The sequence below is a fragment of the Clinocottus analis genome, unplaced genomic scaffold (genome assembly GCF_023055335.1).
Source record: "Clinocottus analis isolate CAN_PGR_092001 unplaced genomic scaffold, fCliAna1.0.p SCAF_14, whole genome shotgun sequence".
Classification (NCBI taxonomy): Eukaryota; Metazoa; Chordata; class Actinopteri; order Perciformes; family Cottidae; genus Clinocottus; species Clinocottus analis.
In genome coordinates, this window is record NW_027175865.1 from 5,678,018 (window position 1) to 5,705,569 (window position 27,552).

The 27,552-nt window shown below is 46.6% G+C and overlaps 1 protein-coding gene across 2 annotated transcripts; it reads right to left on the minus strand.

The window, feature by feature from the left end:
- Window positions 1-629: 629 nt before the first annotated feature.
- Window positions 630-14,562, minus strand: LOC137784674 (ephrin-A1-like). Of its 2 annotated transcripts, none has more exons than XM_068575524.1 (5): window positions 14,229-14,562; window positions 3,634-3,929; window positions 2,622-2,687; window positions 2,411-2,506; window positions 630-2,281 (listed from the first exon to the last, which is right to left on the minus strand). In XM_068575524.1, the coding sequence occupies exons 1-5, from the start codon at window positions 14,324-14,326 to the stop codon at window positions 2,157-2,159; spliced, it is 681 nt and encodes a 226-aa protein (XP_068431625.1). In that variant the 5' UTR covers window positions 14,327-14,562; the 3' UTR covers window positions 630-2,156. The 2 variants fall into 2 exon arrangements, with proteins under 2 accessions (XP_068431625.1, XP_068431624.1); XM_068575523.1 differs by having other exon boundaries at window positions 630-2,284.
- Between the last annotated feature and the right edge of the window lie 12,990 nt (window positions 14,563-27,552).

Below are 27,552 nucleotides of genomic sequence, written 5' to 3' on the forward strand. Positions count from 1 at the left end.
AGAGGAAAGTGATCTTTAATTTAGGATAATGCTGGGAAACTGGATCACTTTATAATTAAACTATTACCCAAAATCATGTGCAAACTAGTCCTGTTACAGCTGTACTTTGGTGCGGCATTGCCGTTTACTTTACGTGCTAAAGCAACCGTGTCATCGTAATTACAACAACAATGTTGACGTACTGAAGTTTACCATGTTCCACGTCTTAATTTAGCATGTTAGCATGCTGACATTTGCTTGTTAGTACTAGCAGGTCAACATTTTGACTTGATGATGAAGCTAGATGTGAAATCCAGACATAATTATGTAGTTATTACAATTCATCCTGTGGGCATGAATGTCTGAACCAAATTTAATTGCAATCCATTAATTCATTGTTGAGATATTTAACTACAAGGCACCAAACAGACGAGCATTACCACATAAACGCCGAACAAGGTGGAGAGACGACTGCATAGACATGCAAGCATGGGGCCAAGAAATAAACGCAAGAAAGCTGTTCGGGTTTTCCAAAAATATCTTTTATTTCACATGAAATTTTCACATTTAGCATATTTATCAAACTTTTTTTTTTATATAATCTTCTATATATATATATATATATATATAAATATATACATATTATACATTTTTTTTAATTTTTTTTTTTACTTACACATGTACAAATTTAGGTCACAAGAATTCAGATAAAAAAAGACTGACTTCAATGGTAGTCATACACCATTGGGCTTTGTTGGTCACGCCAGCCTGTCAGGTGAAGATGTGCTTAGCAACTTTGATGCCGTGTCTCATCTCTTGTCTCATCTCTTGTGAACTGGTGACTATAACCTTTTCAAATGATCCAAAACTGTGTGAATTATTAGCTCTAAATGAATGACGTTTGTGTGGAAAACATGAGTGGAAAGCACCATGATACACAGGGCCCTGTAGTAATAAGAGATACCAGCGCTCCATGGTAGACGGTTTAACCAATACAGGGGCAAGACCCCACAAACAGAGAAGTCCAGCCTCTCCGCCACACACACACACACACACACACACACACACACACACACACACACACACACACACACACACACACACACACACACACACACACACCTCAGTGTTCACTTTTGGCAGAAAAACATTTTGTATCAAGAAATCGCGTCCTTTTTCTTACTCTCACTTCAACTCACACACTCGCCCTTTCACACAGGTCCTAACTCTACCGGGAGACGGAGAGAGAGAGAGAGAGAGAGAGAGAGAAAGAGAGAGAGAGAGAGAGAGAGAGAGAGCGAGAGAGAGAGAGAGAGAGAGAGAGAGAGAGAGGCGCTCCCCGTTGCCAACAGTAAACATTTCTCTTTGTGAGCACATGGTATTTACAGTAAAACTTCCCAGCTGCAAATGTTATAAATTATCTTCACAGAATGTACACGCAACACAGTTCGATGGAGTGTGTTTTTATGTCTCATGTCATCTGATGTCAGTGTGTGGGTGTCTGTTTGTGTGCGTGTGTGTATGTCGTGTCTGTACTGTGCAGCGTTAGTGCTACAGTGTATAAGCACATGGTCGAGCCCCCGTGCCTGTCGATGCTACATTTACAGTAATCACTTGGGACACCAATGCCACTCGATACCGTTACGATAACAATACAACAAGTAATACACAATACTCTAGGGTGGAATAGTGTACAAGTTGGAGAGATGACTGATCTTTGGCTCAAAAGGTGATAGATTACTTTTCCACCGAATGTGGATTCATCCCATGTAAATTTATAGAATTCAAACAGAGTTGATGTCTTTGCTCTTGATTGTTCTTCGGCCACTTGAAGTCCCTCTTCATCTTCTTCATATCGTCTTCTCGGGTTATCCTCCAAACTTGGATAGAGCCCCCCCAAAAAAATACAAATCAAGGAGAACTTGGTTTTTCCAAGGGAAAAGAAGAAGAAAAAAAAATTCGGAAAAATAAGATGAAGCACAGATACTTTGTCTCTAATGCTCAGGAGTTCCTCAGCACGTTCCATCTGTACTTTACATCTTCAAAAGCCTCTCCCCGTGGCCAGCACTGGGCATGGGAAACTGTCTTTTTTCGAGTCTGTGGTCTCATCCCCACGGACTGTCTTCATTGTAGTCCCTGAAAAGAAAGTCGGCCGACAGCGGTCCTTTCATGTACTTTCAGTGCAACCACAGCAGTAGCGAAGACGGGGCGAGCAGGGAGAGCATCGAGAGGGATGCAGCCGCCGCCACAGAGTTCGACCGCACGCTCTTCTGGACGTCTGGCAGGATTACCACCGGGTCATCTGCTTGAAGATGGGAGATAAAGAAGACACATTAGCTCCACATATTTACAACCAAACGTAATCCTGAAAGTGCCTGGTCTGTTTCAAGATCAGGGTTACTTAGAAAGGGCGCGGGGTTGGTAAACATACCTGCAGGCAGTCTGTTGGACGGGTTGTGAACCCCGCCCCCGGCTCCAACTACAGCCCCACCTGTGCCTCCTTTAGCCACTCTGGCCTCTTGAGAGCCTGAAAGAAAAACAAAAAAAAATGCCATCAATTACTGGTGGGGTCTCACAATAGCTTAACTCGACTATCACAACTATGCTGCTCTCCTTACAGCCGGGAGGGCGGTTCAACTCACCATCAGCAGCTACGACGTCCACCCTGAGCCTGAGGCACTCCTGTCCATGATGGTGCAGAGGTTTGGCTGCCGGGAAGAAACAACACAGGCGTTAACATCCCAACTAATACACTAAGCCTCCATGGGCCCCTTAATTCACCTTCATGCATGCACACACACACACACACACACACACACACACACACACACACACACACACACACACGCGCACACTTGACGACAGACAGACACAGGGACGAAGCTTAGGAGGCCATCTGTGACCAGGCAAAGTGTGTCCTGCAGTTCATCTAATTACAGCTTTGGTCGGGGTGACAACACTCCTGGCTCTGTGTGGTTACATTCTAGCAGGGGGAGTGTGGCATAAACTTGGCAAACTGAGCCAACACCCCGGTTAATGTCCATGTCAAGCTTCAATGAGCAGGCCACCGAGCTCCAGCGCGTCACGGTTCGCAGAGAAACTAAACTAAACGGCAGAACGTGGCCCTCACTTCCTTCAGTTGAAATATGAGCCTGATTGCCGTGACATTTCCCCCATATGGTTTCTGTATGATGAATCTTTTGGATGGGTTGCCTTGAAATATGATACACACATTAGTGTCCCCCTCAGGATGAATTGGAATAATGTTGGCGGCCGCTTAACCTTTCATTTAGTCATCATCGAGTCAAACGCAGACTTTGCACTTTAACACAGGTTTATGAATGAATACCTGCAACGCTGATGACACTCAATCAGCCTCGGCCGTACGTTGGGTTTAATGCTGATTAGCAAATGCTAACGCGCTAAACGAAGCTATTGAACATGCTAAACGGTCAATATCACCAAAGAGCGTGTGCTAATATGCTGATGTTCGAGGCGGGTTTGCTGTGAGGATATGAACAATTATATATGCATGTGTGAGTGTAGGTATGTATGCAAGTATAAAACCTCAGTGAAAATATTAGCAGAATTAACAAAAAAGAAGACTGATAAACACAGAGAACACACAGAGAAGAAAGCTATATGGACACTCACAGATATAATAGTAGCTTTCTCCTTGACGAAACTCCTTTCCCAGAGTGAACGGAGTAAACCGCTGGAACTTCTCAGAGAACTTCTCCGGGGCGTGAGGAGCAAACGGATGGCCACACTCCCAACGCATCTGGTCGTACGACTGGGGCTTGCAGGAGTCGTAGTCCTCGCGCTCCACCATGTAGAGCACGTATTGCTCGGCATCCAGCAGTGGCACCTCGCCCTGAGGGTAATGGGGGCAGACGATGTCCAGGTAGTCGTTGAGCTTCACCTCCACGGTGTAGTCGCCCCATAAAAACCTGCAGGGAAGGAGGCAGAGGAGGACGGTTATGCAAGCGGCAGGAGACCGATAACCGCGCTCATACCATCGGAGCGGTAATAAATATAAGCCTCAAAACCTGTGATTATATATTGATCGGCTACTCGCCAGAGTACAACGGGGAAATCAGAGGAAAGTCTAACAGGCCTGGGAATAAAACATGGCGGGAGAGAAAGAGAGAGAGAGAGAGAGAGAGAGAGAGAGTGTTTGTGAGTGACGAAATATGTGTGTGTTGGAGCGGAATGAAGAGGGAAAACGCAATAAGTGGCATAATAATGTGCAGAGAACATGTGCATAAATATGGATGAACGTGAGGCCGGCGTAGCTGCAGCTGCTGCTGCACTGAGTGCACATTGATCCCGCGTTCCCCGGGAGTCGAGTGATGTTTACAGAGAAACATTAGCAGTCAGTTAGTCCGTTAAGATGGGAGATGAGTATCGACATCAGCAGGGCGACGCACAAAACACCCACACAGAGAAAGAGTCAGAATGCATTATGACGAGTCCCATTGGACAGAAGCAGACACACACAAACCGGAGTTGATGAGCGATATGGATTCAAATGAAGGTCACATGTGTTTGAAAGCCATTCATTAGGGCGAGAGAGACAGGCGGACACATACAAAACGAGTCTGGTGACGGCCAGTAACCGTCTCCCACCACATTCCCTCTCATTACAAATACAGAGACACAGTCAGACTGTCTGCCTCCCCTCCATTCCTCCCTGCATCCCTCCCGTCACTCCTCCGCCCTCTCCGCCCTCTTTACGATGGTCCTCAAGTAAACTAAACTCCCTCCCTCCCCCCTTGGACTTAGGTTTAAAAAGGAGCAATCGCAGACAACTTTATCGCCTTTCAACCTGCTTCTAATGTCCCCACAAACACAAATGAATTAACTTAAAAACAACAAATAAGTATTCTCTGAGGCCGGCTGAATTGGCCTTATCTCAACTGCCCATGATTCCTTCCTCCTTCTGGATTTTCTGCCGGAGATATTACGAGTTTATCTCCAGGGAATTGACATTAAAAAGGTATTCCAGCTTTGTCCCTTAGCCCCTGACTGAGTGGCTGCTCAGGGGGCGGCTCACAGCTAATGCTCTCTTCTCAGCCAAAGCCATCTATCAGCGGTCTGGAGCGGTAGCTGGCCGCGAGCAACACACACTAACTCACACACACTTCCCAGTAATTCCCATCTATCAACAACCTAAAGCAGTAGCTACCTACTATTTGCACCCACCCACCGAACACACACACACACACACACACACACACACACACACACACACACTCACACCTCCTCCCCCGGTACTGAGCTCCAAAGCGATGCCTATCAGTTACCGTCTCCTACTGTTCTGGAGCACCAGGGGTTCTCTGAGAATGGAAGAAATTTGACAGACTTCAATATTTTCACAACACACAAGGAGAATGTGTGTCCAATATAGGGTTTTGTTGCCTTTGGAATGAATACATGGCTAGTTCATGAGGCTTTCTCCGACCCCAAAGAAAGAGGCGGGCATCCAGTGTGAGTAAGCTATTTAATCTGATCCACAGATCTCAAAGAATTAAGAGTTCCCAAAAGCCTACAGGGTGCTAATCGGACACCTTTAGCACAAGGTGGGGGGAAACAACCTCACCACTGGAGTGGGGCTGTCGTTTTCTCATAAAATCCCCTAAATGTAACAAGCAGCATTTGGGGACTTTGTGTTTGTGTGACACGGTCCATATGTGTGACGAACGATCAAAGTGCACGGGGCCCCTGCCGCTCGTTAGCTGCTGTTGTTTTTTTTGGCCAGGGGTCCCCCTGGTGCCGCCTGGTAAAAGGACAGACGCTGTGGCTCCAAACACTGGGACCCGACTCCGGCTCCCCATCCCCCCCTACCTCTCTCCGCCTGGCTGCATTGCCTCAATGCTGATGACCAGATTAGCCGGCAACGCCATTATAACGGCAACAGAGGCCTGTTCGAAAACCTTTTTGCCTTTTAACCTTCTGTGTATACCGATGAAACTTCCATTGAACTGTGCTGAAAATAATGTGCCCCAGCCAACTTTTGGTCCGTGTGTGTGGCAGAGGGGAGGGAGGGGTGGGGGGAGGGCAATAATTATCATTTTGCCATGGTCCAGACAGCTTTGTGCTTATCTCCAGTTTGCCCGCCACGCTCTGTTTACCAGATTGGCGCTAAAGTGTTTTTTCCCCCTGCCACTTTCAATTCCAGTCGAATCGATAACACTATTGAACAAACACTGTTGTCTGCTTTTGCCTGACAGAGTTATCATCCCGCTGCAAACACAGAAAACACACACAAACAAACCCCCTAAAGCCAATCCCCCCCCCACACCACCCCACACACACACACACTCTTGCAGAGCCCGGATAACAAACCAGTTGTGGTATGCTCCCAATGTGTTCATCAAAAGGGGGTCAAAGGGGGGTGCAATTAAAACACAAAAAGGGGTATTAAAGTTGCCCTGGAGGGGGGGTAATTATGCCCTCCCGCTCCCCATTTCCCAGCCCCTTTAGGCTGAGAGTTGGAGGGGGTTTGAATAGGCGTGGGCTGGCAGAAATGCCTTTTGAAGTTTCTTTCAGTCAGTGTATCTATGCGAGAGCTACAGTTGCTTCTCGACGCCAGCGTTCCTCACAGTGTCTCTATTCACAGCGAGCCCGGACTGATGGAATACCTCACTTAGCAGAGAAAACAGTGGTTGAATACGCACCCGGGGAGGCTGGCGAGTCCCATTTTACTAATGGCAAATAGTTTTAATTATCCCGCTGCCTTTTGTTCCCCTCCAACGCCTCTGCATTGAAACGTTCCACATCATCTGCTTAATTAACTGATCGCAAGAACACACTTCAAAGGGAGCTTGAGTCTCTGTGTGAAAAGGTTTAGTTAACAGAGTCAAATCATGCCACCGTCACTTTAGCAGACAAAGTCCTGCCCCCCCCCCCCCCCCCCCCCCAGTGTGTGTACCTTGTTATTTCCTCCTCCAGACTGTTTCCCTCTCTCTGTCTCGATAGTCTTGATTTACCCCCATTGTTCATCCAAAGATACTTTCTCTTTATGACAGGGCCGCTTGGAGCGTCAGCCGAAGCAGCAGCATGGAAGAGTTGTATTCTGTACTCATGGATGATTTGTGGAGCAATGGCAGATATGAAGCAGGGATTGCGTGCATGCGTGTCTGTCTCAGCCCGAGACTCTTAAATGTCTGATTGTTTGTGTTGGACTGTGTGTGTGTGTTGCGTCTGAAGCGCTCTGAGGAATCTGGGAGTGTGTGATATGCAGGATAATAAATGCCAATAATGGACAGTGATGATAGCAGTGAGGGAATGTATGAATGTGTGTGTGTGTACAATCTGCTGAAAAATAGACTACAGGCTGTTCCTGGCTGCTCTTCATCCCATCCAAAGAAGGAATTTCTGATTTATTTGAGCCTCTTCAGCAGCAGGAGTCTAATCTCTCTTCTTTAATCTCTCTAGCCAGCGTTTTGCTTTCTTCTCCACCTCTACCCCCTCCTTTCACCCATCCATCACCCTCTCATCTCTGCACTCTATCGCCCTGTGGAATGCTGGACCTCTGAGGCGAAGAAGCCGCAGTGTGGATCAAAGGTCGGACAATCTCCAAGTCAGCACCGCCGGGGCCTTGTGCTTTTTAAAATTCGAGCGATGGGTGCTCGGACGGGAATCGAGCACTTTAAAGATCGATTCAGAACTACTTTAAGGGCCATAAAAGGACACGTCTCAAAAACAAACAAAAAAAAAACAGGAGCTCCGCTCTACTTGACCTGTGCGCTCACCCCAACCACATAAACATGATTATTTTCCTCGCGGGTTTTTGCGCCCGACGGTAATGTGACCCATGCGGTGACTGGCCTGCACCACAGATGAGTGAACCGGAATGTGGCGGTGGTGGTGGGGGGCGGGGAGGGGGCATCTAATCGGCTCATCCAAGCCTGGATTATTGGGTGGAGCAGAGGCTGAGCTCTGGTCCATTCATCAGCACCAGACCCTGTTTAATACGGGGGCTTAGAGGCGACGGCGAGGCCCGGAGCAGCGGCCGAGGGGCTGGGGACCGAGTAAGGGGCGAGATAGGCAGAGTGGGGCTTTTTTTTTTTTTTTTTTGTGGTCCCGCTACCATTGTTCCCCCACAGAGAAGGGGGTATTACTCCTTTACGCCGGAGTTTTTGGCGTTCAGAAGAGACACGGTTGACTGTGAATATGTGTGTAAGTGTGCCCGTGGTAGCGGAGGGGAAAGTGAGAGGTGTTAACAGAGTAATGAAAGACACCGGCCACAAGGGAGCCATTTCTTTCAAGATACATCTGAGGCGACGCGCCTCCACGAGGGAGGTGGCACATCAGAGGGAGGTGAAGCCGCTCGGAGGTGCATCATGACTTTAGTTAAGCGGGAGGGTTTAACGTTATTGCTCAAACGCTTTTTGCTTCATCCGTCTATCTCTTCATCCATCAATGTCAGCCGTCCCCGCCCACTCTCTGTCCGTCTTTCATCGCTCAATAAGCAAACCAGATCCTCATGTCAACTCTCTCTCCCTGCCCCCCAACCCGAGACTCGCTGAACCAATCACAAAGATGGTATTCCAAATATGCAACTTTCTGACCCATCGTTTGCAGAGCACAATGCCGCGTGGGCACGGCGGGGTCGTCATAGAAACAAATATGGTCCACACTCACGCGGCTCCTCCTCTCTCAACACAATATTCCAACCCTCATTCTTCGCATCGTTTGACTTTTTGTCATCCATCTCAATCAGCTTTCTCCCGTCCCGTCATTCAACCTTTGTCTGTCCGGATCATTGGGCATTCCGCCGGCGTTCTCGGCTGAACTTGCCGAGCTCCTTTTTGCTGCCCGGCAAAGCGACAAAAGCTTTACGTCCGGCAGAGAAATAATTGGCTGATTCTGCTCGACTAAGAAGGCTTAGATGAATACATATGCTCTTTCCAGCAGTCTCACGCTGTCCCCCGAGCCATTTGTTTCTCATAATAAAAAAAAAGGCCCAGAACACAAAAGGTCATCACTGACAACACATTTCTCAGGAGGCAAATATCTGTACAAGAAAATTGATTTCCCTGGATTGATTTCCACGAGGCAAAACGTCCACACTCATCTTTTTTCTCATTTTTACATGAACTCTTGTCTGAGCTGGTGGTTAGTTTAGTTTACCACCAGGAGTGGGCCTAGTAGCAGCTTACCTAGTAGTAACAGTAGTAGTAATACAACCGACCTCTAGGGGGTGGTAGTATTTGCTGCGTGGACATGTTTGCAAACATTCAACAAAAAGGAGAGAAAAAAGGCCAGAGAAAAACAAAAGTTTTACACAATGAGCATTATTTACACAGCAAAACAAGCACAATGCTTAATTTGCAGAGATAATATCTGACTCCTGCAGACTAGTTCTTCCTCATCCAAACACATATACACTGTTGGTCCATTGAACGTCACCAAGACTTGACAAACAAGTCTGGAGGAGACACACACACACACACACTCTTTGTCTCTGCCTCGCACACACACGCGCACACACACGGAAAGAAAGTGCAGGCTCCACACTCATAAATCTGTGCATTCATGTTTTTTTTCATCCTCTGTGATTTTTCTGTGCGGTTAAAAAGAGGAGAAGCAAGGAAAGTCTGCTGCGAAGATAAGGAAGAGGCGCAGGGATGGGCACGGGGCAGAGAAACACTGGCGGGGCGGGCTGGGGTGACTTTGATCAGAGGAGAATCCATAATAGAGACGCAGAGATTTGACAGCAGTGCGGGCGAGGAGGTGGGTGGATCCCGACTCATCCTCACGGCTCGACAGTTGAGCACATCCCAAATGGTAACAATTAATTACTGACAATATACGTGTTCTCTTTGTTCAGATATGTTAATTCCACAAACAAGCGTGGGAAATTCAAGCAACTCCAAGTCCAGGCTTTTCGCAGTGTTGCGTGTGTCGGTGTGAGAACTGTATTGTTTATTGTGCAGACAGGATACGCTGTTTTCCCGGGAAAAGACGTGGCCAGGAAGTGCAGCACTTCATAGGGAAACCCACAGACAGCACGCCTGCAGGAAGGTAAAACCTTTGGCCCGATTCTCTATCTGCTGCAGTCAATAAACCAAGACATTGACACTGGCAACAACAAGTGGGAATATCAAACAGGGAAAAAAGATGCTTTTTTTTAAGGCGAGTAAGGGGAGGGAGGGGTCTGGTAATGTAGTCAATGAGGTAAAGTCTTCCTACTGTCGATTACAGACTGCAAGGATCGGGAACGTCAACAGACTTCAATGAGCATTGAGCCTGTAAGAGGCGATTACCATCGCTTTGACAATCTCTCAGAGTATTTCCCCCAGATTGAATTCACCAGACAGATTACAAATTCAGATTATGGTTGGTGGGAGGCGACAATGCGAGAAAAAGATGGGGATAGACGTAGGAATTTACTGAAGAGAAAGTGGGCGGGGAGTTTTTTTCCCCAGCGAATTCTGGATTAGGAAGTGGAAAACGGAGATGTTTTTCAAGGAAACTAGCTTTGGTTCAGATTACATGTAAATCGCAGAACTCCCATATCTATTGTGTCCACCTAATCACACAGCCGCTCACGAACAAATCTTATCTGTCATCTCACACATGCACGCGCGCGCTCACGTGCACGGACGTCAAGCAGACACGTTAACCAACTCCTTTGTTTTTCTCTTTATTTAAAGTCCCGCTCGAGCTCTCAGACTGGCTCGACGGCTTCCATTTCCACCGCTTCAGCAAGACACTCAAGAGGGGAGAAGCACACACGGACAGACATGTGGAAAAGAATAAACCTGTTTGCTGGGAAGACTTGAGTGGCTTTTCATATGGAGGTAGAAGAAGGAAGCTTTAAGAAAGAGAGTTGGAGGGGAAAGGGGGGAGAGCGTGAAGGAAAGGGCAAAGTGCCTTGTGACGGATCGCCATGGATGCCAAGAACGATAAAAAATTCCACACCTCATAGCAGGCTTCCCTCCTTCCCCCATCTCCGAGAGCCAGAGTTGGAGGTGAGGAAATAAAAGACTGAAAGGGGACAGCTTGTAAAGTTGAGATAAAAGCTGGTGAAGGAGCGAAGGGGTCCGAAAAGACAGGAGGGGGAAATGAATGAGAGTTTCCCAGAGGCAGAGCCACGGCCGAGTGAAGAGGGGCCGGCCTGAGTGGCAGCCGGCATTCAGGGACCACCGCCGTGACAGAATGACTGACAGATTGATAGAGGCTGTGCCACTTCATCACATAGCGAACTCTGACCCCAATCGGTCACACCAGTTACTATTCTCTTTCTGTGGCTCACCGTGAAGACCGTTCCCCAATTTGTATGGGAAGCATCACAAAACACCCTTATTGACTGGATAAATACCACACACAAAAAAACATTCACACGGAGGAAACACAACTTGAAGAAGTCCTTCATTTGAGCAATCACAGCTCAAAAAGCATATTCAATTAAAGGTTCGAAACACGTTTTGGAAGCGTGTTTTGCCGTTTTAGCTGAATCATAAAAAAAGAGCTCATTAGAAAGTCAAAGCAGAGCCAAAACTTCAGAGTCGGAACAGATTAGCTTAAAAATGTGTCATCATTACGATGCGGCGGATGTCCAAAGTAAACATGTGCAGGAGAGAGCCATGAAACGGTTAACAGACTCGCGGGACTAGAGACCACAGAACCAAGTTAAAAACGGGAACTTTGCCAAGGAGAGGGGGAGGGAGGTGCTGGAGAGAGGGAGAGACAGGTACAAAGAGGAGGAGGGAGGTGTGTGTGTGTGTGTGTGTGTGTGGGGAGGTGTCTACTGGTGCTCTGTCAGCAGGGGGAAAGGGAGGAAGGAGCAGATTATTGGAGTCCAGAGGGCTCCTGGGACGATGTTAACATCAATCACCACTGTGTGGCACATGTGTGTGTGGATGAGTGAGGTTAATGTGTATAAGAGTGTGTGAGTCACACAAATCTGGTGATGTTGTAAATACACACACACACATGCGCACACACACACGCGCGCACGCATATTTGACAAAAGACACGTACACACGCTGGCATGCAGGGGCCCGAATGAACTGGGCAAACTGGTGAGCCTCTTTCTGGGAATCAAGCGGTGCTGGTGATTAAGCTGTTGCTAATCAGACACAAAGGTTACAAACACACTAACAAGTAAAAAGGTCAGCGGGTGCTGAAAGACTCGCAGTCAGCAATAGAGTTCACTCACGCTGGAACAAAGTGGTCATTAAAGTACAGACAGGGATGACCTTGGAAGACACACACACACACACACCACTGGCAACTATGCATGTATAGACCTATATACGAGTTTGTGTGTGTGTGTGTTGCTAAATCCCTCAACAAACGCTCTGTGTAAAAGGAAATGAGCCTGCACCACATGCACCACAGCGATCAATCTGGGATCAATTTGATTAACGACAGCCTTCCAACCAACAAGACGGAACAATGAACCGGAAAAAAAAAAGAAAGAAAGATGGAAAACGCTTTCTGACGAGAGAAAAGATGGACGTCAACACGCTGTACGAAGTGACGGGTCAAAGGGGAGAGCGGATTGCTGGGAATGAGGAAAAAGCACCAAATGAAAACATCTCAGAGACTCTGTGCTTTTTCTGCGAATACGGGATTAAGAGTAGCCAAAGGGGGAGATTTAGCACAGTCATCCGGAAGAAAAAATAGCAAGTGCAAAATCACGGATTACTAGTATGTACACACACAGGCATGATCACAGCGCGGGCAAACAATAAAAACCCTTTCCATCTGGGACTTTCCATCTGATTTTCAGGGCTTTGACGCCGTAATTGTGACCTTTCCGACAACAGCGCACGCTGGAGTTTCAACCGCTGGGGAGAGTCGGAGGGAAACGGTGGTTGAATGTCAGCTTGTGGCAGCATTATTGAATATCTGCTTGTTTGTAACCAAGACAACACATGTGTGCGGAGAGAGAGAGAGCGGGAGACTGATTGATTTAGATGGCGTTGTCAGATGTTGTGATTGAGTGTGCCTGTTTGTGATTGTCTGCCAGGAGGCCCTGTTTGTGCCTGCCCGTCCCGAGTGGGTGTGTTTGTGTTTGGGTTGCGCGGAGAAGTTCGTTTGTGGTGTGTAGACTCGACTCTCCTCGTTCCCCCTTCTGGCCACCATCAAACATGATTCTAATTGACCCCCACTTATTCCGAATGGCCCCTAACCCCCCACAATCTGAGCTCCAATTCCTCCTCCCCTGAGCAATCCATCTCTCTCCCCCACAGCGTGACCTACTGGGCAGGCCTCAAGTTACCTCCTCCGTCTCTGTCACACACCATTATTACTCGTCTTACCACCTGAAATATGAACACCCCTATGTCTCCCTGACAGCCACGTAAACCCCAAGTGATATCTCTTGATTTAGGAGACACGGCAACCTCCCACTCCAACACAGACGGTTCGGACTCTCTGTCAGATGGGGAGGATATGATATTTCAACACGTTGTGCTGTGAGTCAGACCAGAAAGGGAAAAAAAAACAAACATGACCACTTACAAGAGGGAGGGGTTTGGGTTCTCTTGTAGGATTCCAGCTCATTGGATGAGGATTCAACAACATCAAACAACTGACTTTTTAACTGTGGTATCAAACTATTGTTCCTTCTTACAATAAGGAAACTCACATACACATCTGTGCAAAGGGAGTCCAAATAAAGAACTGTATTTTAGTATTCATATATCCAACTTAATAAAGTCCTGAAATAAAGAGGAATACAAAACAATCCTTGCATTTCTCTGTCCATGAGACACAAACACAAACACACACCAATTAAAAAAGGAGCTATCCTCCCTCACAAGTAGGAGCTGTTAACTCTCTTGTCACTTCACAGAGATACATAAATATATGGTGTAACTAATCCCGCAGCATCGGTACACACATTGCGACATGGATTAAATCTCAACAGGTTAGACAAAGAGTTACAGGTAAACAGCACCGTAATAACAGGTTCGAGCCCAGAAAAGGAGGGAGGGGGAAGGAGGGAGGGAGAGAGGCTCCCAACTGTCTTGCATTATCATGACAACCGCAGCCAGTTGCCCCCATCACGAATTCATCACAAGTAGCTCGCTGAATATGCATGAGTCAAAACTATTCCAACGCATCAGAGTATGGACTTTGTGATGTGATCTGCACACACCAAAAAAAAAACAGAATAAAAGTTGATTTTATGTTAAAGATGCCAAAACAGTCGTTGAAGCGAGTGCAAAAGGTGGATTCAAAGCACTGCATGAGCAGAGGAAACCCCAGATTAAAGAGAGACTTACTTGGGGTTCGTACTGTTCCAGTAGACGCTGTGCCGCTCCGCTGACGCAAACCACGCGCAGACGCTCACAACGAAGCCCACAATCCAGACCAAATCCATGGTGGAGAGGAGTGGAGGCGTGCAGAGAGGAAACACAACTCAGGTAGGTTGTGCGAGAAAAAGAAAAAAAAAAAAGCAACTAAAAAAAAAAGTTCACCGAGAGGAGCTCGTCCACGCACCTCGAGGCTGCACGGTTTGCAAACGACTTCACGTGCAGTGAAGCGACAAGACAACCAAACGCAAGGAGATACGCGCAGCAGTAACACAAAAACAATACACGAGAGAGATCAGGTTAACTCGACACATCCGTAGTCAATGAAAGCGCGAGCTGCGAGGTGGCTGGTTTTGTGAAATGCCCACAGCCGCAAGCCCCGCCTCTGTTCCACAGGGGACCAATCAGAGGGCGGTCCGTGAGACGCGCGCTCCGCAGCTTTCTCTACATGTAGGCCTGCTGTGTGTTTACGTGTTGAACACAATAGTACAGCTCTAACATGTACAGTAGGTCCACTGCACAACATTTATTACGCTAGATATTTGCAGTATCATATCTACAGGCAGTCAAATGTCTGCTTCTACCATCTTTGTGGTATTTTTAAATGTAGCTAATAAATTGTCACTTTTTGCAGATTTGATAACTTTATGATATATATTTCATGTTACTTAAGTGCATGAAAAATAATACATTTCATTGCATTTGCAACATATAAATTAGCACCTAACATTAAGCAGTTTTTACACACACATGTAACACATTGTAAATTAAACCTGAACAATAAAAGCTGCAAAACAATAAAAGCTGTATCTGATGCAAGGCTATTGCATTACATTTCACCTTTGTTCAAGCAACAGTTTTTTCTTCTTGAGCTCTTATCTATCACTGAAGTGCACCACTCTTGCGTTTGAGTACTGGTTGAGCAACATCTGGTTTGTTTGCACAATGATTTCTCGACGAAAAGTTTTTTGTTTTTTTTAATCTTACAGAGCTCTTTTTCCACTATGTGTAAATCCCATTTTCAGGTTGTTTATTTGTAAAATCCATGTGGAAACAATTCCACCTCAACTTTGAATACGATGCGTCTTTGAGCCTTTGAAAGGATCGGCCTCATGACATGTAAAACCTAGATAGTCACATACAAAGACTGTATCTTCAGCTGGAAGCTCATAACCTCCATGCTGTCAGATACATTGCAAATCCCGATTCTCATTTTCTGTTCCATTGACATGGATAATCTGTACCGCGAGCTGCTTGTTCAGCCTAGTGAGCCATATTGCCAGAGGGGGGTTTCAAGCCTGCTTCTGCTCGACAAGGCACTTTATTAGCTATGCCTGCTTAGCAGAACAGCAGCTTTCAACGGTATCACAGCAAATAACCACAAAAAAAGAGGTGCAACCATTGTGGATAATGCATTTAAGCAGCTGAGAGTTTGGAGCATTGACACAATTTTAGGACGTAAATACAATTCATTGACATGAAAGCTCAGCTGGTATTTTGTCCATATACAAGAAAGCAGCAAAGGAAGGCAAAGAGCATGTACCACTTAATTAAAATTGGGCATTGAGGTTCTGTGCAGCTCCGAGATGGAGCCTGTAAGATGTTATGTTTTGGTAAAAGTCATCCCGTATCAGGTTAGCCACAGGAGACACGCAAGTACGAAACTTTAGACGATCGCGGCTGTCACATGGGGCCTGACAGTTTCGCGAGATGATTAAACTGTCAGGTACACTGACTGCAAATCAACAGTTTATCTGACAGTTTAATTGTCTCGGCGCAATTAAATACCATTCACCTGGTGCTCCAAGCAGATTAGAGCAACCATTAATATCTCTTTACATCTCCTGTTAACTCCGTGCTGCGTTGTCCTCTTTGAACAATCATCTCAAACAGACACCCACACTGTTTCGTCAAGTGTTTTACGTAAAGCCTATGCTTTTACTGTTTACTTTATGCAGACTCAAGTGAGTCCTTTGTGTTACAGCCAATATATGATACGTTCAGTGGTTCTGAGTGTAGTCACAGTTCAAGCAATCTGCATAAAAACATTCAGTCCAAACTGACAAACCATTTCAGATCTAACAGTGTAACGCAGAAAGGCACATATATATGATAATTCGGTGCTACTCAGTGTCAAGCAGGTCGTTCAAAATAATGTGTTTTGCGTTCATGAAGAGCGCTCATCCCGGTGGATCAATTTTTTTAGAGTCCAATTGTTTTTTCGGGCTCGGTGGGAAGATAAAAGAGTGCGAGGGACTGCCAGCATAATTGTCATTTGCATTGCAATAGAAGATTTGTTGTGGAAAAGCTTTCGCCACGCCACAGACATTTATGTCAAAACTCTATCAGGAGCCAAACGAGTAGACCTTTCATTTCCAACCAACCTGAAATACTGAAGGAGTAAATGGAAAGATGAAGTGGGACAAAACTGCAGCTCAGCCCTGATATATTTATTTTCTTCAACAGACAAACACGCGTGCATGGATTTCTGCATGCTTGCACGTTCACATAGACACAAACGTAGTCGCACAAACACACATAAACATAACCTTATCCACCTCAAATCCTGGCACAATTTGCACTGAGCTTGTTCTGTGGCATGAAAATAAGATATAGGAAAATGATAGGGAAAACTGTTTCAAGGAGGCATGGGAACTGACTGTCCATAATTAGTTTTTTTTTCCATCCATTTTAACCAGAGTAATTAGATGATGTCATAAAGAGTTGCACTTTCTGTGATCCTGAAAAGAGAAATTAAAACATGGAGGATTTTCTGCTCAAAAAGCTAAAAATAAAAAAAATTAAAAAGTGTAAAGAACATTCACCTCTGTGCCAGAACAACCTACATGCATGTTTTTAAATGTCTCTCTGCCAGGCGTAAGCCCGTGGGAAGATCATGCATTTGTGTGTGTGTGTGTGTGTGTGTGTGTGTGTGTGTGTGTGTGTGTGTGTGTGTGTGTGTGTGTGTGTGTGCGTGTGTGTGCTAAATTACATGTATCTGTCTGTCCTCAGTTAATCTTGCATACTACTGGTACCATCAGAGGCACATTTCTTCATCCATAACTGTGCTGTATGTTTAGCGACCTCATCCGGTTGTGGTGATTCACACTTCTTTAACAAGTTTACATTATTGAATGTTTTGTACCGTCACTGACTGCAGGATCTTCACTCTTCATAAAGGGCCGGCAGGGGAAGCGTGTAGTCAACAATGGGCTAAAAACCTTATCTAGTCAGCTGCGGTCCACATTTCGGCCTTCCACACTGACATCCACATAAACATCAGGTCTCGTCTAGAATCAGAGTATCTTCAGGTTAATTTCATCGATGTGTTATGATCCACAAAAACAGATAGGCACATCCCAGTTGTTGTTGACAGTACGAGAGCCGGGAACGACACTTGAGTAAGATTCAACTCTTCTTCTGTGTGGGCGGGGAGAGGCCGACACACACCTGGCGGAGCTGAGTGCACGTTCTAGTTCATCATGTTCTCAGTCCGGGTCTAATGTGCAGAGACTCGTCTGGAGGCAGCTTGTTTCTTCCTTCTGGCTCTCCAGCATGGCCGTTGATGGAGACGTGTGTGGCCTCTTCAGAATACAACTGTTAGGTTTGAAGGCAGAGTATCATCATGTTCCCTTCCACAAACAACACCTCGCCATCTATTTACATAAGGAACTGTGTTGGTGTGAACTGAGCAGCAGCCCAGCAGCGCTCGGTCCAGTTCGGGTCCGCCATTGTTAGTCAATGCAGTTCCTCTGCAGGAGTCGTTCGAGCTCTTTCTTAGCAAACAATGCAAGTGAAGTGTTTCCCTTAATTAGCATTGCGCAGGTCTACCTCCTCTTATGAAATACCACGATAGCATCGCCGTCCTTCACAAAATGGTTTCCCTGTTACGAACAAGTTTGTTCATGGTCTTTTTTTCTTTTTGTTTTGCTTGTTCTGGCACAAGTGTTGATTTTTTTGGGGGCTTTCCTGAGGCAATGGAAGGAAAGTTGATGGTTAGGTGGAGCGATTTGAAAGGTAATCACTGAGTAACCCTAGCATTACAGCAACGTGATGAAGTGGTAAGTGTCTGTTCTTAATTAGCTGCAGTTAATTACCAGAAGTAAACAAAGAGGTGGTTAATTACCCGTAGCCGTATCCAATGATCAGCGTGTCGGCTGAGAGATTGGAGTTCAGGTAAGACTATTAAGATGACAACGTAGCCAGGCAGTCGCTGTCCTAAGACGATGAAGGAAGACACCCACACACACAGACACACAAAAATGTACGCCTGCATACCCACCAAACAGCCAAACTGAGAGACAAAGAGCAGCTGAGAAGGAGGCGGATGAGGAGGAGGAGGATGGAGGAGAAATGCAAACACAATGTTAGATAACAAGAGTGGAAGACCAAGAATGAAAGCAAAAGTGAGGAGGCGTGCGAGATGAGAGTGAAGAGCTTAAAAAAAGATGCTCTTAAGGACAATATGCAAAGCATGAAAGACGCAGGAGAAACTCTGCAAAAGAGGGATACACCACAAAGCAACAATTAACATGTTTTCACCTATAAATGATGCAGAGAAACCTGTGGGCCTGTTATTAGCAAACATGTTACCTTTGCCAACCTGCAATTATGTCTGTCTCCCTTGGGCAAATTGAATTTTTAGAGGTGCGATGCATCATTTCCCTTACACTGTCAAAATCCAGTAAGTGGTGTGTGAGATAATGCAGGCGACTCCCAGACAAACAAATGAGCGATGCGGTGGCTTCTCTTCGGAAACGCAGAGTCATTTGGATGGCAGCAACGAATCGAGGGAGTCCGTCGCATCCATCCAGTGCAGCTTCAAGCGGCGCAAAAAACCCACCAAGATTTCAACATGTGAGACGGAAATCTATAGGAAGTTTAATAACGCGGAGGAGATGAGAAGGAGGAAGGTTTGAAATAAAGGTGAGAAGGGACTTAATGTGTAAACATAAATATATTTGAGGCGAAACTGAGTGCAGAGGAGAAGCGGAAGCAGGGACGGCTGCCAAATGAATGAGAGGGGGCCGGCGAGAGGAGAGAGTGATAAAGATAGGAATAGACAGGAAACAAACAAGAAGGACAGAGGAAGAGAGAGGCACAACATGTAATAAGATGTTCAGATGAGGACGAACATAGAAATATATGAGAGCAGGATACGAGAGTGATGCTGGAGAGATGGAACAAGATAATAAAGAGGACTATGGTAGTAGCAGAAAGGAGTATGATTTAGTAAAGCAGAAATAGATTATGGCCGTATTTATCAGAGGAAATTGGAAGCAGAGGAGAGAAAGTCTCAGAAAAATAGCTGGGAGAGGAGAAAGAGAGTTGCGTAAAAGGTACAGTTTTTAATGAGACATTGAGAAAGACAGAGAGATAGTGAAATGAACATTTGGAGTGCGGCGAGACATTTGGAGAGAAAAGATGGAGAGCAGTGTGAGAAGTTATGGAGGAGAGTTTTCATCTACAAAACAAAAGCCAGGGGAAAAAAAAATGTAGGCAGAGAGAAATTTGGAGCTAAGTGGTGTGAGAAAGTGAGGGGCGAGGGAGGGAGGGCTTCCATGGAAGTGGGCAGGTGGACCAGAGTGAGAAAAACAGAAATTGAAAAGAGGAATGCGAAAGTACTTTTTCAGAAAAATACAGACAGACACAAGGAGAAGAAGAAGAAGAAGAAAAAAAAAGACGGCGAGATTGACACTCAAATGTAAATAGGGGAGAGCGGGGTATAGGCCGGATGAAAAAAGACGCACACTGGTGGATTCCTCAAAAGCCCCTTCAATATGTATGAGGGCAGCTCCATAGACTGCGGCGGCCACAAACAAGCGGCGGAACAGAAAGGAGAGGAGAGGAGAGCGGCAGAGCAGCTTGTGCTGAAAAGAAAGAGCTGCTCTCCTGTCAGCAGACTACAGTGTGTCCAGGCAGTCCAGAGAAAGGGGACCACCCAGAGGCTCTGTTTACCGTGCCCTGTTACTCTCCCCTCGACACAACAACACAACAGCCCGGCGTCGCTCAGGAGAGTCGCTGTGAAAATCGGGCCCGCCGGCCTACGAGGGCCGAGCGAAGCGCTGTTGCGTCATTACAATGCGTACAAAACTAAAATCATATCAGCAACCGGGACGCTTGAATAGAAAGCGCTAACAATCTCACAGGGGCGCAGCTGAGCACCTTTCTCCAGAGTGAATAGGTGGAAGGGAAGCTGAATAGTAATGACTCTGTTTGCAGGGCCATCCTTTTTGTTGTTGTTGTTGTTGTTGTTGTTGGAAGAAGCTGTAGGCGAGCACCTGATCCCCCAGAATTATTGAGAAAGAACAGCATGTGCTCTCACGCTTGTCAATCCCAAGGAGGCCGAAGCCGTCCAATGTATGCTTATTACCCTCCCCCCACCCCACTCCTCTGAAATATGTCCAAATGACAGTGACATGCTCTGCCTCGCCCCCAAAGAGCCGCGATCTGTCCAGAGAGCCCAGACCTCCCCGGCGCTGATAGGCCCTCCGGAGCCTGGAGGGAGACGGGAGACATTGTCCGTTGGCGGGGGCCCAGAATAGCGCCCATCCTCATACCGCCACACTGACGGCAAGTGACACCACTGCTAACAAGAGGTTCTACTTAACATGCACGTATGGCGCTCGATGGCTTCGCGGTGGCATCGCCGCTGACTCCGGCTGACAGATGGGAAGTAGTGTTCGTGCAACTTTCTGAAGTTGCCTTTCGCGACTCGTTTTGCCGCGAAGGAAAAAGTCATGTGCGTTGTGTATTCAAAGCTGGTTCGGGGCTTTGGAGCTGAAACCGCAGCAAGAGATGGTGTGAAAAAGACGCAGTGAAGAGGTCTGCGTGTACACGCACCGAGAGGCAGCGTGGTAAATAGATGGCTCGGGGCTTTTCAGCGAAAAACAAGATAGTGTGGAAAAAAAGGAAATGCTGCCGCTCCAATGTCTGGAGGAGCACAGAGATAGCGGTAAATCCTACTGACACGAATGCAGCGCCTGTGAGCATGCTGAAGATGTGTTTACATAAGTCTGTTTATGAATGAGCGGAGAGTAGGCACATGTGGTCTCCGGCTCCGAGGGGAGGAATCGTCTCGGTTGCCATGTGGGCCATTTGAAAAAAACAATCTGCTTAATAGCAATTACTCCACCCTCCATTCGAGCTGGCACATGCTACCACTCTGCCTTATTACTCGAGGAAACAAGTGACTTTTACAGCCTCTGACCTCCCTTCCTTTTTTCCACACGAACAGCCGTCCCTCTGCCACGGCACACTCCGCCAGCCAAACCTCTCTCTTTCTTAAGAAAATACGGAATGAGAGGAAATGAATTTTATTACCCCATTTCCCTCCCTCTGCTTATTGACAAAGACACCGCACTCACCCTTAGCGACTTCTGCTCTCCCATTACTTAAAGAGAGGAAGGGAAAATGAATTTTACAGCCTTTGGTCCTATCTGCCTCCTTACTCTGCCACCACCTCCTCGCCTCACATCTGAAGCAGCTCACTCCGCCACTCTCCGTCTTTCTCATTACTTAACACAACGATTGGAAATGAATTTTACTGCCCGTGCCTTTTCTTCTCTCCTCAGCACCGACTATAGTCGCTCACCCACATTGCTCTTATTGTCTCTTTCCTTTTGCAGCCTTAAAGAAGGAGAAAATCAATTTTACAGCCCCCTCTCCCCCATAAAGTGGCACACTTCAGATTTGTCTTGTTTCTTCCCTTTCTACTTGTTGGAAAAAAAGAGGGTCCAGAATAAATCTTTTGGCCTGTGCTTCCGTTTTATGGCCCCGGGCCTTCTCCAGATCAGCGGCACACTTCATCCTTCTGCGCCGGCCCTCTGAAAGCCTCACAATGCATTAGCATACAGGTGGTGCCTTTTGTCTGCTTGTCAGGCACACTTCTGCTCGGTATATTGCCCATGTGTCCACTTTCAACGCCCGCCAGTAGAGGTATTGTGAAAGGGCAGAGGGTATTTAAAGGTCACTTAGGAAAACCGGCCCTTCTGTTGCCACTCCTCCCGCGACACCTCCCATAGATAAGGCGCAGTCATTAGTCTGGAGCTGCGCTGCCCTTTCCCCGCAGCCCCACTTGTGGGTGAACCCCTTCAGCAGGACGGGGCAGCGCAGGGTGACTGAGTTTATCTGGATTGTTTTATTCATGTTCGTACGATGTTAAATGCTTCTGCTTAAAATGTGAACACTCACGTTCGACCTTCGGCAGAATTTATTTTGTACAAAAACAACATTATTTGGATTATGGGTATTATTTGCATTTGCTACACTCACAGAGCGCATTCTCCACCAGGCAGGTCACAGAGAGCACTGGCTTCAAAACACATCTTTTGATTCCTCTCCTCCCCCAAGACGTGCAATGTAACCGCAAGCCTTTTTTTTTTTTTTTTTACATGACTACACACATATCTGCTGCCCAGATGCTACCCAGCCTCCCCCATCCTCCCTGCCTCCACCACACCTCCCTCCTCCAGCTGCCTTGCTCCACTTGTGGCTGCTGCTCCAGCACCCTATTCATTAACAGCTTCTTAATGCTCCCAGATGGGACGACTGTAATTTACGGTGGCTTCGGTGCACTTACGTTTGTGTGTATGTGGGAGTGTGTGCATGAGTAGGTGTGTTCATCCATAAAAGCTACGGATAGCAGGCAGATTTGTTTATATGTGCAACGGTTTAGAACCGATGGAGAAAATAAAAAAACATTATCCTCATTAGACTGCATCTACGATTGTTTGGAAGCATTCTCCACACAACATTTGCACTGGCTCAGGAGTAAACTGTGAGCATATGCAAATATGTTTGTGCTGATTTCCCTCTTCGTCCTTTGTTTGACTCCGGCAGAAGCACGTATCGCTGGAGGGCAGAGTGAGGACAACGATTAAAGCGCATAGTTCAGGTTTTTACTTTGCTCCATCATCAAGGGGTTTGTCTCCAGAACTGACCTCAGCTGGAGCAGCAGAGTTTTTCCATCCCGTTTCCCCTCCGCTGTGCACCACTTTGTGCTTGGCGCTGCTGAATTAAGATGTCATGATGAGCCCGTGTGGGAAGTCCCCGCGTCCACGCAAACATCAACATGTGTGTGCGCGTGCATGCGTATCTCTCTGTGTGTGTGTGTGAGTGTTTATGCGCTGACGTGCGCGTGAATCTGACTGATGTTCCATGCCCAACCTCAGTTTACGGATGCTGGCACGCTAACTCCCTCAGATTGCGGAGTATCGATTCCCAGCTTCTCTCCTGGAGGGTGAGGCAGGGTGGAGGTGGTGGTGATGGTTGCGGTGGGTGGAGGTTACAGAGGTTGCAGCGGATCTGCTGGCTTTGCCAAGAAGAGCCGGTTTCCTAGAAATGGGGAGACAAACACATACACACAACACTCTGACAAACCAGTTCTCCTTTCCTAAACACGGCGCACGCATTCTGTAAAAGCCCACCCGCATTTGGTAACAATGAAATGTACACATGCACAGCCACAGAGGCGCAGAAACGTAAGCGTGCGCGCTACGCGCAGACATGACAAACTGCTGCGTTAAGAGGGAACTTTCCCCTCCTTGACTCTTTGACCATGCTGCATTTCCTGAGCCTCTCTCTCCGCTGCCGGTCCTACAGAGCGCCACACACACACACACACACACAGTAAAAATAACCCCTACGAGGGCCAGTCAGCACTCGCTGGGGCCCGCTCTGAAAACACAGGGTGCCCACATCGCCTGCTAGCTGCACCGTTTCTATTTGCAGAGACGTGCGCGTTGGGTAACAGTCAGGCTCCAGTGGTGGGAACTGCTGCTCGCGAATGTGGCAAAGGATTGTGGGAGGGGATATTTGGTTGGGGGTGGGGGCGGGGTTTGGGGGGGTTGCGTGGTCTAACTGTGGCACCTTTGAGCACTTACTCCTAATTACTCCGTTTGTGCTCGACATCGCTAATGGTTCGCAGGCGTGACACACATGTGGAGACGCAGTGAAGAGGCCGAGATGATGGAGTGGTACATGGGGACACTCTACACACCAATATCCTGCCCGCTTAGGCTGCTGAGCAAGAAAAACAGATGGAAACGAGAACCAGCACACTCCAGCAGACGTGTAAATACACACACACACACACACACACTCGCAGACACACACAGATGTGCATACAGGTTCAGGGACATGAGCACAAAGGCTGGAGGGAAAAAACAAACACAGGCGGGAGGATTTTTTGGTAGCGTCCACGCTCCCTTTAGCATGCATGGATAGGCTGTCGCATTCAAACACACACCGGCGTTCAAGCCAAGTATGTCCTCATCGCCAGCATGCGTAGTTAAGTATATGTGTTCGCGAGTGTGTCCTCTCGAAATTGACCACAATGCACAGCTGGCGAGGAGCGAGAGACCCGAGTGTGTCAGTGTGGTCAGGTCAGGGGCCCCGTCTCTACACTTTCTCCAGCATCCAGGTTCTCTCGGCCTTCTCTTCCTCTTGCCCTCCCTTGTTTTTAACATCGCCTTCCTCTCTCTCGGTCACATTTTGGCATGTTCATCCGTCTGTCTGCCCGGTTTGTCCAGACGCTGGCCCTTCCCAGGTTTCTCCCAACGCATATACAAACACACGCAGATGGAAATTTTTGAGAAAGAAAAAGAGAGACAGCGAGTAGGAGCGGGTTTTCCTAGAACTGCAGAGACAAATGAATTTAGAAACATAGAGACAAACCCAAACACAAAAATGCAGTCAGTTGATCAGCAGCGTCCAGCTGAGTTCACACGGTCGCCAACATCCCCCCTCCACCGTCTCCTGGACATGTCTCTCGTGTGAGTGCAGACCACATTACAAATGCTCAAACAAAACACTCACTGTTTGGTACCAAACAGAAAGGACCACAACACCCTGGAAACCAACTTATCTAAATACAGTCATGGGTCAGGACAAAATGACTTTCATCCTAAACAACAAAGACACGGTAGTGTCACTGGGAGACGAAACTAAAACTGAATCTCGTGGAATATTAGTCTATGTCTAGCTTTTCTAGAAAACAGGACCAGCATGCTACAACCCGGAAAAATATTTTATGGATGAGGGATCATTAAAAGACCTTTCATTGTCTCCTGTTGTTTCAGCACAGAGGACCCTTCAGGCATTCTGGGATGTGATTTAGCCTTTATGAAAACTCTATTGACGCGACAGAGACGACTCCTATCACATTGAACGTTCGCTGCACCGCAGGTGGCAGGGGAGCGAGCAGAAGTGAAATGGATGGAAATGAGTACCGGTTCAATTCATCCGTCAATTTTGATCCTGCGAGTGTTGGGTGTGACTGTAGCCAACGGTTACAGGCAGCGGACCAAACACAGCCGACTGGCAGGACCTTTGAAGACAGGTTGGACTTGATGCATTGGTGTGTGTTTTGCGGAGAAATGTGCCAAGAATAATCCTCTTTTGTTTTTGGTGATGGTGTAGAATCCACCGAGCTAAAGAGTTGAGCGTTGATGATGAATTATGGGCCTCTGTGGAAGGTAGACAAAGTTCATACAGGCATGTGTATGAACATGCATCTCGCGTGATTCGATGTGGCTATGTGTGCATGCGTGTGTGTTTGATCGGCTTGTTAATGGCCTGCAGCATGAAGAACAAACACACCTGGCGATAACAATCAGGCCCTATTCACTTTTAATTCAAAAGAGAAAGAGTGTGACGAGGAGATCCCTGGACCAGGTGTAATTAGCCTGGACATTTGGCTCGAAGCTGCAGGAAAGCCGTTAAAAGATCCCAACCATCAGTGTGCACTATTAGAGTGATTTATTCACATTCGAGCGCGGTTCAGGGCTTGCCAAAAAATGTCTTCATTTCTGGATTGGAGAATGAAATGACCTTGGGAACTGAAATAATTGGCTGTGTATGGGGCACTTGTACTATTAGCTGGAGTACAAAATGTCACAGCGTTCACAGACAGCAAAATGATGCGGTCAAATCTACATGAGGAAAATGATGTCCCGCATGAAAACAAAGAGTCCTCACCAACAATTAGGTTGAATGTCACCCCTATTAAATGTACCATGTTGCATCAAACAGAAATGATCCAGCTCCCCCCCTCACCGAGTCTGGCATCGCGGCCTCGGAGCAATCATCCCAGAAATGCAGAACCGAGCCGAGGAAAACAATGCCATCAAGCAAATCTCCGTGACTTGTCAGGACAACGGAGGTTTATATTTTTCCACCCGGATGTCAATTCTGCCCTCCAGCTTGTTTACTGCTGGTAAGATATTCAATCTTGCGTCTAATCAAACCAAGCAAGGGAAGCCATATCTTTGCGGTTTGACTCTGGTGCTCTAAGTTATTCGCTTTTTTTTTAGTTTTTGCCTCACGGAAGACGGAAATCACAGATGTGTTAAATGTCTTTTCGAAATCTGGAAACACCATGAAGGACAGCCGGCGAGCTATGAGAGGAAGTTCAGGGAATATATAATGACAAATGGCTGGTGGTGATACTGTTTTTTTCTGGTGGCCTGACTCATCTTAGCAGTGACTAGCGCTCCGGGCTGCTTTTTGAGAAACCATAGAGAAGAAGAACATTGCGGTAATAACAGATACTCCGAGCCAAAAAAATCACAAATGTGTTTAAGCAAGTGAATACTATCCCACAGGAAGGAGGGCTTTCCTCAGCGGTTCAAGTCACTAATGAAGTAGGACATCTGAACTGCAGAGAAAACACTCTGGATCTGACTGATCAGAGCTCAGGGCAGACGGATCATCATTTTAAATATTCCTTTAACATTTGTGTGAACATAGTGAAGGAATCCAGCTCATTGGCTTTCTTGGTGAGAGTTAGATGAGAAGGTTGATGACACCAATCACGTGTCTGTAGAGCAAATATGACGCTACCAACAGCAGCATGTTAGCTTAGCATAAAGCCTGGAGGCGGTAAAACAGTTTAATCGGTCTACGAACCTCCAAAGCTCACGTGTTTCTCTCATTTTTTTGTACAAAAACATTGTTGCTAAATGTGGACAGAGCTAGCTTGTCATTTCCCCTATTTCCAGTCATTGTGCAAGACGAAGCTAAGCTAACTGAGTGTAGCTACCTAAAATTTATAGACATGAAAGTGGTATAAGTCTACACAAATTCTCAGGACCAGGTGAGATATTTAGCGTGTCATAGTGTCATAAATAGTCTTTCATTCATATGACCTATATATATATATATATATATATATATCGGGAGGAAATACTATTTGCTGCATGTCTTTTTTGCTGATTCAGAAATTGAAGCTTATTCCACTGATGCACTTCAGAGCTTCTGCGACATACAAAACCTACAAAATGTAAATGAACCT